General features: G+C 39.2%; 1 protein-coding gene across 1 annotated transcript in view; it reads left to right on the top strand.

Moving 5' to 3' along the window:
- The window catches only part of ITPR2 (inositol 1,4,5-trisphosphate receptor type 2), a 425687-nt gene that overhangs the window by 302409 nt on the left and 109160 nt on the right, over positions 1-14118 (top strand). Inside the window, exon 45 of the mRNA XM_070410528.1 lies at positions 775-897. Coding sequence (XP_070266629.1) covers positions 775-897 — 123 coding nt within the window. The remainder of the gene's footprint in view (positions 1-774; positions 898-14118) is intronic.

A 14118-nucleotide genomic window follows, 5' to 3' on the forward strand; every position in this document is an offset into this window, starting at 1 on the left:
TGCCCTATTCTTAATTAGTGCCTCAAACTTAAGTCCTGCTGTAGAATTATTGTATTCATCTCTTTTAAAAAAATATACATATTCCTATTGATTTTAGAGAGAGAGAAAAGGAGAGGGAGAGAAACATTGATATGAGAAACATCTATCAACTGCCTCCTGCACGCCCCCTACTGGGGATAGAGCCAGCAACCTCTCGGGCATGTGCCCTGACTGGGAATAGTACCTGTGACCTTCTGATACATGGCATGACACTCCACCAATTGAGTCACACAGGCCAGGGCCCCCACTAGATCAGCAGTTGCCAACTGGTGGTCCGGAGACCACCGGTGGTCTGTGAAGTGTGAAAAGCTGGCGACCACTGCTCTAGATGGTGTTCATCACTTGAGGGCAGATACTCTGTTGTATCCACCATTGGGTCCTCAGTGCAGAGGACAATGTCCACCACCATGGGTCCCTGTGACCTAGAAGGAACTTAATAAATAACGGCTAGATATTACAGTTCCAGAGTCTCCTAATTCATGGGAACTTATGGCACTATCAGCATTCAAAAATTAAGACAAAATTCTCCAAGGAAAACAAAGAATATTGTAGGGAACTACTTCTGTGCTAATTTAACTAAAGAGTATTTCCAAGGCCATTTTCATTTAGAGCTCTTTGATACTTTTTCAAGTCTTAGGAAGCGTTCTAGCTTTTCATTATATCTCATAAACAATGTAAAATGCATGTTGTTTGTGGCATTCCAAGCCTTGGTGTTCCCCTTTGTGTCTTTGATAGGTGGATGTGATGAAGAATGCCTATAACCAAGGACTGGAATGCGATCATGGAGATGATGAGGGTGGAGATGATGGTGTTTCCCCAAAAGATGTTGGACACAATATTTATATTCTGGCCCATCAGGTATGGTGTTTATATCTTTATATGGTTTTTGTGTATGGTGTAAATTGTCTTTATGTAATTAATTTCTAGCTTCATATACTGTGGTCAGAAATGATGATGGATATCATTTCAATCCTTTTAAACTTATTAAGACTTGTTTTGTGGCCTAACATATCATCTGTCTTGGAAAATGTTCAATGTGTGTTTGAGAAGAATGTGTATTCTTTGGATTCTATAAATATTTGTTAGTCCATCTGGTTTCATTTAAGGCCAGTATTACTTTATTGATTTTTCTATCCAGATTATCTGTTTATAGATGTAAGTGGGGTATTAAAGTACCTCACTGTTATTGTATTACAGCCTATTTTCCCCATTAGGTCTGTTAATATCTGCTTTATATATCTAGGTGCTCCTATATTGGGTACCTAAATGTTTACAAATCTTATATCTTCTTGTTTTTTTAATTTTTATTGGATTCATTAGGATGACATCTTATATAATAAAAGGCTAATATGCAAATCGACTGAATGGCAGAATGACCAGTCGCTATGACATGCACTGACCACCAGGGGGCAGATGCTCAACACAGGAGCTGCCCCCTGGTGGTCAGTGTGCTCCCACAGGGGGAAACACTGCTCAGCCAGAAGCCAGGCTCACATCATCCTTATATTGTGTTCACTACCCAAATAAAGTCTCCTTCCATCACCATTTATCCTCCCTTTACCCTCTTCTACCTCCCCCCTCCCCACCCCCTTTTCCTCTGGTAATCACCATGCTGGTGTCTGTGTCTATGAGATTTTTTTCTTTGCTTAATCCCTTCACCTTTTTCACCCAGCCCCGAAGCCTCCTCCACTCTGATAGCTGTCAGTCCGATCTCTGTATCTATGAGTCTGTTTCTATTACTTTTGTTAGTTCATTTTGTTCAATAGATTCCACATATAAGTGAAATCATTGGTACTTGTATTTCTCTGACTGGTAGTGTGATTCCTTCAATTCTATTTTTCTTTGTCAAGATTGTTATAGTTATTTGGGGTCTTTTGTGCTTCCATATAAATTTTTGGAATATTTGTTCTGGTTCTATTAAATGCACTATTGGTATCTTGATAGGAATTGCGTTGAATCTATAGATTGCTTTGGGTAGTATGGACATTTTAATGATGTTAATTCTTTCTATCCATGAATGTGGTATATGCTTCCACTTATTTGTATCTTTATTAGTTTCTTTCTTCAGTGTCTTATAATTCTCCAAGTGCAGATCTTTTACATCCTGGGCTAAATTTATTTTTAGGGTTTTTTTTAATGCAATTTTAAATGGGATTGCTTTCTTAGTTTCCTTTTTTGATAGTTTGTTATTGGTGTATAACATTGTAACTGATTTCTGGATATTTATTTTGTATCCTGCTACTTTACTGAATTCATTTATCATTTAACAGTTCTAGTAGTTTTTTGATAGAGTCTTTAGGGTTCTCCATATATAGTATTATATCATCTGCAAATAATGATAGTTTTATTTTTTCCTTTCCAATTTGATGCCTTTTATTTCTTTTTCTTGTCTGATTGCTGTGGCTAGGACTCTAGTACTATGTTGAATAAGAGTGGTGAGAGCAAACTCATATCTTCTTGTTGGATTTTCCATTTTATCATTATGTAACTAGAGGCCCGGTGCACAAAAATTCATGCACTTGGGTGGGGGTGGTCCCTCAGCCCAGCCTGCACCCTCTCGCAGTCCGGGAGCCCTCGGGGGATGTCCAACTGATGGCTTAGGCCCATTCCCTCAAAGCCTCAGTCTGGCCTCCCTCTGCGGGATGTGACCTGCCGGCCGGCCCCGCCCCCCATTGCCCCTCCACCACCACTGGTCACCACTGTCCCCCAATCGCTATCCCCTCCTTCTGCCCGCTGGCACCCACCTTGGCTGGCCTGGCACTCCCCACTCTCTGGCCCTGCCCCCCCACCATCTGATTGTTCCGCTGTTAGGTCGATTTGCATATTAGGCTTTTATTATATAGGATGCTCTTCTTTATTTCTTATTAAACTCCTTGTTTTAAAATCTATTTTGTCTGATATAAATGTAGCTACTCCAGCTTTCTTTTGGTTTCCATTTGCATGGAATATCTTTTTCCATCCCTTCATTTTCAATCTATGTGTGTTCTTACCTGTAAAGTCTTTTGTTTGCAGTATATAGTTGGTCTTGTTTTTTGATCCATTCAGTTACTCTCTTTGGTTAGAGAATATAGTCCATTTGTATTTAAAGTAATTATTAATAGGTTTGTGCATTTTTCATTTTATTATTTTCTGGATGTTTTTGTAGTTTCTCTCTGTTCCTTTCTTCTTCTCTTGCTCTCTTTCTTTGTGCTTTATTTTCTTTTGTGGTATACCTATTCCTTTCTCCTTATTGTTTGTGTATTTACTATAGTTTTTTGTTTTGTGGTTATTATGAGGCTTACATATAACAACTTATGTTTATAAGAATCTATTTTAAGTTGATAACAACTTAAGTTTGATCTCATTGTAAAGTTCAACATTTACTCCACACATTTTATGTTTTTGATGTCACATTTTACATCTTATTATCACCTAGTAAGTCCCTTAACTGATTATTGTAATCATAGTTATTTTTACTGCTTTTGTCTTTGAACATTTATACTAGCTTTGTGTTAAATTTACTACCTTTGCTATATATTTACATTTACAGTGAGATTCTAAAAGATGTGCTATTGATTGTAATATAGTTGGATCATTGAGAAGATTTTTAGGTCTCTCATAGTATATCTATGTCTATATCTATACCTATATCTATATCTATGTGTATATGGCAGGAAAAAAAATAAGGGCAGATGGGTTGTAGCTGGAAGGACCAAAAAGTAATTTAGGTGTTGAGGAACTAAAAACTAAGATGAAGGACAAGTTGAAGGAAGTAGAACACAGAGATTTAGAATGTGGAAAGGGTGTAGTTTTAGAGAGAATGAGAAATCAGGTAACAGGAATTGAGTCAAACTAGAAAAGAAATGACTAAAGAATGAATATGAGTGGAAAGAATAAAATCACAGGCTGAAAATTAAAATAATATTGGCTACTATAACAAATAGAGAAATGTGGTGACACAGCATGTGTATGTGAGCAAAGAGTTACTTCAGGAACTGTAGCATTGTGGAAGGGAATCAGCAAAGAAGGGTAGGGCAGAGTGAGCAGTAGAAAGTTAGGGAATATAGCCACCCATGTTTCTTGACTGAAAGCTGGTTTTGCTCTGTCTGGAGAGGTTATTTCCTCTGTATGAGTGAGCAATGTCACTAACAAGACCCAATCATGGAGCTTTCAAGTGGGAATGAACAACCAGACCAGTGAAGTCATCACTGGAAGCAGCAAAGTGATAGATACTTGAGCCAGATTACCTCCTTTCCATACAGAGGATGTTTAAAAATGTAATCTCAGCCCTAGCTGGTTTGGCTAAGTGGATAGAGCATCGGCTTGTGGACTTAGGGGTCCCAGGTTCGATTCCAGGTTGCGGGCTTGATCCCCAGTCGGGGGCATGCAGGAGGTGGCCCATCAATGAGTCTCTCTCATCATTGATGTTTCTATCTCTCTCTCCCTTTCCCTTCCTCTCTGAAATTAATAAAAATATATTTTAAAAAATGTAATCTCATATTACTAGTATAATGTGAGTAACCATAAAAATGCCATGGTTTAGCCCTAGCCAGTTTGGCTTAGTAGTTAGAGCACCTGTCAGGCTGTGGACCAATGGGTCATGGGTTCTATTCCCAGTCAAGGACATGTACTTTGGTGGCAGGTTCAATCCCCAGCCCAGGTTGGGGCATGAGCAGGAGGCAACCAATCAATGTGTCTCCCCCATATCTCTCTCTCTCTCTCTCTCTCTTTCTCTCCTTCTCTCCATGTCTCCCTCATTCTCTCTCTCCCTCTCTCCCACTCCCCCTCCCTTACACTCTCTTCAAAAATCAATGGAAAAAATTTCCTTACTCCTCAGGTGAGGATTAAAAAAAAAAAAAAAGTCAAAATGAGGAAAGGACTTATGTGAGGTCAGTTTAGTTTAAAGCATTAAGTATAAGAGTAGAGAATACAAATTTAACAACAGGTTAAGGTAGATATTGAGAAGAATGGAGATTGAATATAATGAATATTGAAAATAATGCACAAGCTAGTCATAAATCAAAAGGTAATGATAAAAACATGAAAGAAGTTAAAAATAAAGACAGCATAAAAAGGCAATGATTTTGATGGGTTTGAGTTTATGAGAATACTTGGAGACGACAGATTCTATTCAAGGATAATGGTGAAATTGTCCAAGGAATGGGGATTCAGAAGCAGTGAAAAAGTAACAAGGGATTAAAAACAACATACTGAAATGAAGGTATGTGAAAATTGCTTGAATGGATATGTAGAGGTTTATTAATTTCAAAAAAGAAAATGTTAGAAAAGCAGTAGTTTGCAGAGCCATGATGGTACAATGTAGAAGTACATGAAGAAGCCAGACTTCAGGAAGAAAATGTCAGACTGAGTAAGGGGAAGGAGATGCTGAATTGCTGAATCCTTTAAGCCTTGTGATTAAATTGTCCGTCCTGGACAATTTAAATATGCAAATTGTCCAGGACGCCATCACAGTAACAGTAATGACTGAATAGGCTGCGTGGGGCGACAAGGCTGGTAGGGAAGTTAGCGAGGAATGACCAAACGACTGAACAGCAGTCTGTGTGGGGCAACCAGGCTGGCGGGGGGGGGGGGGGGGGGGGGCAGTTGGGGGCAACCAGGAAGGTGGGGGGAACAGTTGGGGGCAACCAGGCTGGCAGGGGGGACAGTAAGGGGTGACCAAGCCAGTGAGGGGGGCAGTTGGGGGTGACCAGGCTGGCAGGGGGGGTAGTTGGGGGCAACCAGCCCAGCACGGGGGGGGGGGGGCAGTAAGGGGTAACCAGGCCAGCAGGGGAGGGGAGGTTAGGGGTGACCAGGCTGGCAGGGAGGGGCAGTTGGGGGTGACCAGGCCAGTGGGGGGAACAGTTGGGGATGACCAGGTTGGCAGGGGGGCAGTTAGGAGCGATCAGGCAGGCAGGTAGGTGAGCAGTTAGGAGCCAGTGGTTCTGAATTGTGAGAGGGATGTCCAATCCTGAGGATTGGGCCTAAATCGGCAGGGTCCTGGATTGGAGAGGGTGCAGGCTGGGCTGAGGGAACTCCTTTCTCCCGTGTACGAATTTTGTGCACCAGGCCTCTAGTATGAAATAAGAGTCCATATGGGTTCTTTCTAGGAACTCAATGAGGGGGTAGGAATGTCAAAATATATGGAACAATGTATATAACAGACATCTGCTCATTTTCTTATAGTGACACAGAGAGTTATTACCTTGCCAGGTTATAAATATGTTTTCATGAACAATGCAGTTTTCACCCATAAAAGAGAGCACATGGTGCTCTTTTTATCTTCCCACAGTGACTTCGTTGGCTTTCTCTAGGCTAGGATACGATACTTGGTTTCTTGGGAGGCCAAACACAGTTGCTGAGTTCCTTATGAACCTGTTGTCCAAATAGCTACCACACCAAGGCACAAACACAGGAGAATGGTGACTGTAAGCTTTGCTGCCAGAGGGAGCCATGTAGCTGTGCTCCAAGGGTTTGGTTGAGTCCAGGTTTCACGGCTTTCATTGTGACTATGGGATCATTGGTCTCCTGCATGCTGATGACCGTGCAGATTGGTTTCTGCCTTTGCACGGTTCAGTAATTCCAAACCCAAGGTTCAACTTCCTCCTTGTTTTACTATAATCATCTTTTGTACAGACAGTTTATTTTGGTGCCCTCAGACTTTCAATTTTTGTTGTTATTCTTTTTATGGCAGTGAGGTAGTTCTGCTTTTCCTACCGTGACAGCCTTTTTGGTCGTTCTTGTGGTTGGTGTTACAAGAAACAAATAATGCTTCTTGTAAGTGTCTTGTCTGATCTACATAAAACTATAAATACTTAAAAAAGGGAATTTCTTAAGTTCTGATACCATGTGGTCATGCAGAGAATTTCCTTAAAATTAAGATATGTGTCCTTTTAGGAGGTTTTCTGTCAGCCACATGCTCTCCTCACACCCCTCTAGGCTTGGGGTTTTTTTTTTTTACATTCTGCTTTCTTCCTGTTCTTTCTCCTCTTTATTCCTGTATTTCTATACAATAGTCACTGCCTACAGTCTAGACAATTGTTTAGTACCTTGGATATGTTTAACATACATTAGGCCATATTGTTTCTTTGGTCCCATGGACCAATTTTTGTTTTTCTGTTTGAGACCTTTTATTTTCTCCCACAGCTTTTTTGAGATATAATTAACATATAATAACATTGAGTAAGTTTAAGGCATATGATGCATTGAGTTTATACATTTATTTATTGTTAAATGACTACCAATATAGCATTAGCTCATAACTCCATCCAGTTGCATAATTACCATTTCTCTTTGGAGGTGAGAACTTATAAGATCTACTCTCTTGGCAACATTTCAATTATTGGTACTTTATTATTAGCTATAATCACTAGGCTACACATAACATCCCCAGAATTTGTTAATCTTATAACTGGAAGTTTATACCCTTTGGCCAATATCTCCCCATTTCTTCTACCTCCCAACACCTGATAACTACTCTACTTTCTTCTATCTCTGATTTTGACATTTTTAGATTTCACATAAAAGTGATATTATGCAGTATTTGTCTTTCTCTGTCCGATTTATTTCACTTAACATAATGCCCTCAAGGTTCCTCCAAGTTGTTGGAAACAGCAGTATTTCCTTCTTTCTTATAGCTGAATAAGATTCCACTGTGTGTGTGTAAACACATACACACACACACAGAGTGGGACAAAGAGTTAATAAAGCTGTTGTAATAATCATAACCTACATATCATATATATATATATATATATGACATTTTATCCATTCATCCAGTGATGGATAGTTAGGTTGTTTAATATCTTGGGTATTGTGAATAATGCTGCTATGAATATGAATATGTGATACCCTCTGTTTAATACCTACTAGAATAAGAATTATATGGAGAAATATTATATACTTTACAGAAAGTGAAGGAGTATTAGATAGCAAGCCACTAGAAAGCAAAAACAACTCCTGGGCTCATAAAGCAAGAAAGAATGGATCACTTTAAACTGGCTATAAGAAATTGTTTTTAAAATACAGGCTTTAAAATTTTTCATAAACATTTCCCCATCTCACTAAATGGTCTTGAGATTGTAATTTTAATGTCTGCATAATTGTTCATTGTTTGAATGTACCATAATTTATTGAGTCACTCCTTATTGTTAGACATTTAGATTTCTAATGTTTTTGATATTATAAATTATGCCGTGAATAATATCCTCATACATTAATCTTTGCCTGCTATGCTGATTCTTTCTCTAGATTGAATTCCAAAAAGTTTAATTATTAGGTCGCAGGGTAGTAACTATTTTATGGTTATTGATGCATACTATAAAATTGTTTTTCACAGTGTGTGATTATAAAACTGTTTTTACAGAATCTTATTGGATTCTAAAATTATGACCATTTAAAAAATATTTGCCAAGCTAATAGTGTTTAGAACATAGTAACCCCTCAATAAATGTGTGTTAAATAAATTAATGAATTGTAGATTAAATTGGATCTAATTTTAAGTCACATATTTGGGATTACTAATAAAATGGATTATTTTTCAATATGTTATTTGCTCATTTCTATTTCTCTCATGAATTACTTAAAACTGTGTTTATCCATACTATTGGGGTTTATTTTTTCCCAGTGAATTTTAATTAAGGTCAATAACTCCTAGTCCTAATTGTATTATCTACTTCTCCCTGATTCATTTTCTCTGTAAATATTTTAGCAATAGTTTTCTTTCATAACCTTGAGATCTGTTAAACACTCACCTACATTTTATTCTAATGTATAATGATTTCAGGTTTCGTAATTAATTATATAATTTTTTCATGTCATCTTGCAGAGATGCTAACTCATCTCTAAAGATATAGTCCGAGACTTAGCAACAGCAATCTATGTGGGCAGGGTTTGTAGGAGTTGAGTGGGTGTGATTTGGAGCATGGGTCACAGAGAGACCTTTAGTAGAAGAGATCGGGGTTAAAATTAAACCACCTTTAGGGCCAGACAAGGCATGTGAATGAGCAATGTGGGGGCAGGTGTGGGTGGGGCATCTGGTAATAGTCTTCCAAAGCAGGCCACCATGGCTCACCTCTGCTGACTTTCCAGTTAGGATTGTAGGCCCTGTATTTCCACTTCTCCTTCAAAAGAAGCATGGATTTTAAAATTTTTGAAAAAATGTGCCATCTAATTTTTTAAAGTTGACAACTCATTCAGATTTTTCAAAAACATTGAGTAGTACCAACAGAACTCACCAGCAGGTGGAATGCAGCCCATGAGCCAGAATTTGCCACTGGTGGACTGAGGGATCCAGAGTTCTCATTTATTCTTCACTCAGTTGTGTGGATTTTTTAGAGTGCTTACTAGATCTTATGCACTGTGTTAGATACTAGGAATACAGCATTGAAGAAGGCCAGCAAGAGATCCATTCTCATGGAATTTACATTCTGACTGAAGCAGTGAAGAGTAGACAAACCAGAGTTAGCAGATAGTGGACCCAGCTATGCAGCGAATTGGAAGAAGCTGTGATGAAGGACAGTAACGAGGTGCTATTGCAGATTGGGTGATCAGGAGGGCTTTCTCTGAAAAGCTGAAATTGAGAAAGCAACAGTGAGAAGGCAAGAGCCAACAGTATGAGATGGGGCATTAAGTGGGAGCATCCCAAAGAGTGACTTGAAAGTAGCAGTGAGCTTGGCATGTTTGGAGGAACCAAAGACCTGTGGAGCTGCACCTTAACCAGCTCTTAGTACTTGAATATTATAATAAATACATACAATGCACCTGAGACTCATTTATTATAAGACTAGGGACCCAGTGCACGAATTCATGCACCTTGAAAGGAACTGTGGGCCACGAGGCTGTGGTGGGCACAGGGCCAGGTCTCGGTCCATCCTCCGCGCTCCCGCTGCTGCTCTTCCCATGTGCTGATGGTGCAGAGTGATTGGGGCCAGTTCCAGCAGCAGGTACAAGCAGGGCCAGCACCATCAGCGGTTGCAAGCGGCGGCTGCTGCCTTGATTGCCCCTCGGGAGCAGGGGGAGGTGGAGAAGCCCTCAGGGGTGATTAGGGCCGGCAGCCACCGCTTGCACCTGCTGACGGCACCAAGCAATTGGGATCGGCGCTTGGTGCCGGCAGTGGATGCAAGCAGGGCTGGCTCCGGCAACAGGTGTGAGTGCCCAGCAGGACCCTGGCACATGGGAGCAAATAATTATCAGTAATGACCTGATGACAGTGGCCGGCGCCCCACCTTGGTCTGGCACCCCTGCTCACCTGCTCCACCATCCCGCTGTGGCTGATGCCCGCCATGTTTCGTGCTCTGCCAACACCCGCCATGTTCTGCGCACACTCCCTGGTGGTCAGCACACGTCATGGCGACCAGTTGTTTGGTTGCTCGGTTCTGCCATTTGATCTATTTGCATATTATAGTTTTATATATATAGATAGTCACTCAAGAACATTTATTAAGCACTTCCTATGTCAAGCATTATTTCAGTTGCTAAGCTGAAAAGATGAATGAAGATGCCATCAACAGATAAAGCATAATTTAACTAGATGCCCGGTGGACAAAATGTGTGTACTGGAGGGGGGTCCCTCAGCCCAGCCTGTGCCCTCTCATAGTCTGGGAGCCCTGCGATCAATCACCACAGAGAGGTAGGCACCGCCCACCCGGCCGAGGCTCCACAATGGATCGCCTCAGAGAGGGAGGCCCCACCCACCCACCGCAGCCCGCCTGTTGATGGCCTGAGCCTCCCTCTGTAGGGCGATCATGGGGAGATGCCCGGGCCTCTGACCAATCGCGTTGCACCCGCCTTGGCTGGCCTGGCACCAGTGGATGTCATAGCGTGGTCATCTGGATGGTCGTTTGGCTGTTCGGTCAATTTGCATATTATGTTTTTATTATTATAGATGTGCTTTTGTTAAAATAGAGGTATGCCCAAAATACGCTTCCCTTAAGAGCCAGGAGATAACTCATGGAAGAGTTGACACTTGAACTGAATCATGAAGGACAGAGGGAAGGGGGGAACATTCTAGGCAGAGGCAACAACTTCTACAAAAATGCACCATAGATACTTTAGAGAAAGGAACTTCTTTTGGGAGTTTGTGTAGTATCTACTTATGTTTTTATGTAAAGTTAATTACAATAATTTAAGTCCAAATCTTTGATAATGTTGCTGATTATAGCCACTTAGCAGATGTTGCATGAATAAAAAATGAATGAATGCCCTGGCCAGTGTGGCTCAGTTGGTTGAGTGTCATCTGTCCACTGAAAGGTTGCTGGTTCAATTTCTGGTCAGAGCACTTTACTAAGTTATGGATTTGATCCCTGGTTGGGGTGTATACGGGAGGCAACTGATCAATGTTTTTCACATAAATGTTTCTTTCTCCCTCTACCTTCCTCTTTCTGTAAAATTAATTTTTTTTAAAAAAATGAATGAATGAATAAATGACTAGGACAGGACATACTCTAAAACTATAGTATTTTATAATTTAAGTATTACAATAAAAACTGAATAAAAATATTTTCCTGTTATCATTATCATGATCAAAGTTAATGATATTTTTCCCCCACTAGGGTATAAATTCATTATGCACAGACACAAACTTTTTTTCCTGTTTCTATGCCAAGTACATACTTAGCATATAATAGATACTCAGAAATGTTTGGGGGAATAATTTATTGCAAAAATGCCTGTATGCTGCCATGAATTGTTCTTTATTTCATGGATGTATGTCTTGGCTACTTAATTAATAGTAGATTCACAACATCTGGACACCCATGAGGCCTCATTTTTTTTAAAGAAACTTTCCATGAAGAAAAGTATCATGGAGAAAGAATGCTTAGTTTAAGTCTCCTAATAGACACCTATGTATCTTTTACCAAGCAACAAGGAATCTTTGGATTATATCTATTTAAGTGATCTCTCAAATTCACAGTTAATGGGAGCAACAAAAAAATGCAATCTAAGAAATGAAATTGGGCTCTCTGTAATTGTTAGTTTGGTGTAAGGATCATGAAGCTAAGTTTAGTGGAAGCAATTATTTTTCTGTTGAACATTTCATGTTTGGTAGATTTATATTTCTTTCTGAGTGATATAATTATCAGGGCATCCATCCGAATCCTAGCAGCATAGTAGGCCTTGGCCACATCTTCGGCTCCTTATGCCTGCTCTTACTTCAATTATATCCATTGAGTTCAAGGTTTGTTAGGAGAGCTAGAGATATCAGGCAGGGATGCTTCTATATATCTATATTTTTCCAGTCAGAAAAATACATAGCATTTCTGAGCATATTTTAGATCCTTAGGTTGATAACTGTCCCCATGGAAAGCCTTTCAGGAGAGAGGATGGTAAAACCGGTCATCATGTTTTAAGGGCTGGGATTCTTTATGTCATGCTGAAAGAATTTGCTGGATGTCCTGACAGTCCTCATTAATTTATTCTTTTTCCTTAAAAATGTCACCTCAGAGCTACAATTACTTGAGCTATATTCATTTTTAAGGGATATGCATATACATTGCTTTAAATAGCTAAATTTTAATTTATTCCAAAGTCATATGAAATGTATATATTACTCAGATTGCTGAAAAGGTTTTCCTTAGAGACTTAATGCTGCTTAACCTCTCGGCAGCTTCGATTTTCTTATCTAATACGTAGTAATCAGCATTGATTCATTTACTTTAGGAACAGAAGGATGGGTTTGTAATTGGATGCATAACTTCCATCTTTAATATCTTTGAAGGGTTTTAACTAACTTACAATTACTTCATCTTTATTATTGCTTGTAGTGCAGAAAGTGGAAAACACAGCTGGGTTTTTAAGCTCACAGAGGCTCTTGTAGCTCAGTGATACGTTGACTAGAATACGGTACAAACAGCGTAGCTGTTATTCACCCCTGCACCCTGTATTTTCTCTATTAGCTGATTATGTCACTCACTTCTCTGACTTCGGCTTTCTCATCCATAAAAATAGGATGAGAATCCATGACCTATGTTTGCAGAGCAAACTTACAGAAACCTATATGGAGACTATAGAGTAGTTGGACCATGATGGCTCTTTTACTGGATATATTTTTTTAAATATAGATTTTTATTGATTTCAGAGAGGAAGGGAGAGGGAGACAGATAGAGAAACGTCAGTGATGAGAGAGAATCATTGATCGGCTGTCTCCTGCATACCTCCTACTGGGGGCACACAACCTGGGCATGTGCCCTGACCGGGAATCAAACTGTGACCTCCTGGTTCATAGGTTAATGCTCAACCACTGAGCCACACTGGCAAGGCTGGATATGTTTTAAGTAATGTAAGAGAGTAACTAATGAGCTACTGGATATTCCTGTATTTATACTTTACCTAGTTACAAAAGGAATTTGAGGTTGAATAAGAAATGCACTTGTATAATTAGACTGTTAGAATACAAGATCAAAAGCCTTGAAAAGGAAAAGGAATCTGAGTATGCTAAGGGTCTTGGTTAATATTCTTACTATTTATTAGTGGTATCTCTGAGTTTCTTGGTAACCAAGAGTGAAAAATAATGGGTGATACAATTAATATCTATACTATGCATAATGACCGACTTTTTGCTGGTATGTATTCTAAAATAAATTTATACAAGGGCATAGGACAGCACAGTGTACAATGTTTTCTAAACAGTTCTATAGAACACACCAGATTTTTAAAAATGCACATAGCTGTTTGTAATCCGTGGGGATAAATAATGATAAAAAAGTCTGAGTTATAATCAGAGTGATTATAAATAAATTTGAATAATATGACAGTTAAAATAGGTAAGGTTCATTAATGGATTTGGTAATGTAGAAACTTTTCAAAATTTGAACTTAGTTGAAAACAGACATTTTTAGATATCAAAAGATTATTTTCTTACATTGCAGAAAATAGACTTCTCCCAATTGCCCAGCTACATGAAAAACCTGCTGTTAGTCTTGGCTGCAGATATTTAGAAATATAAGCAACTAAAGGAATTTTGCCTGAAAACGTAACAAAATGGCAAGTTCCTTTTCTGAAATAAGAAAACCAAGATCAGCTATTTTCCCCAAACCCCAAAAATGTTTTTTATGTTGCTACCACAAAGCAATTTGAGGTAATAAAATATATTATTATTAGCTA

The sequence above is a fragment of the Myotis yumanensis genome, unplaced genomic scaffold, assembly GCF_028538775.1.
Source record: "Myotis yumanensis isolate MYYU_CA2020_CCGP unplaced genomic scaffold, mMyoYum1.0.hap1 SCAF_3, whole genome shotgun sequence".
Taxonomy (NCBI): Eukaryota; Metazoa; Chordata; class Mammalia; order Chiroptera; family Vespertilionidae; genus Myotis; species Myotis yumanensis.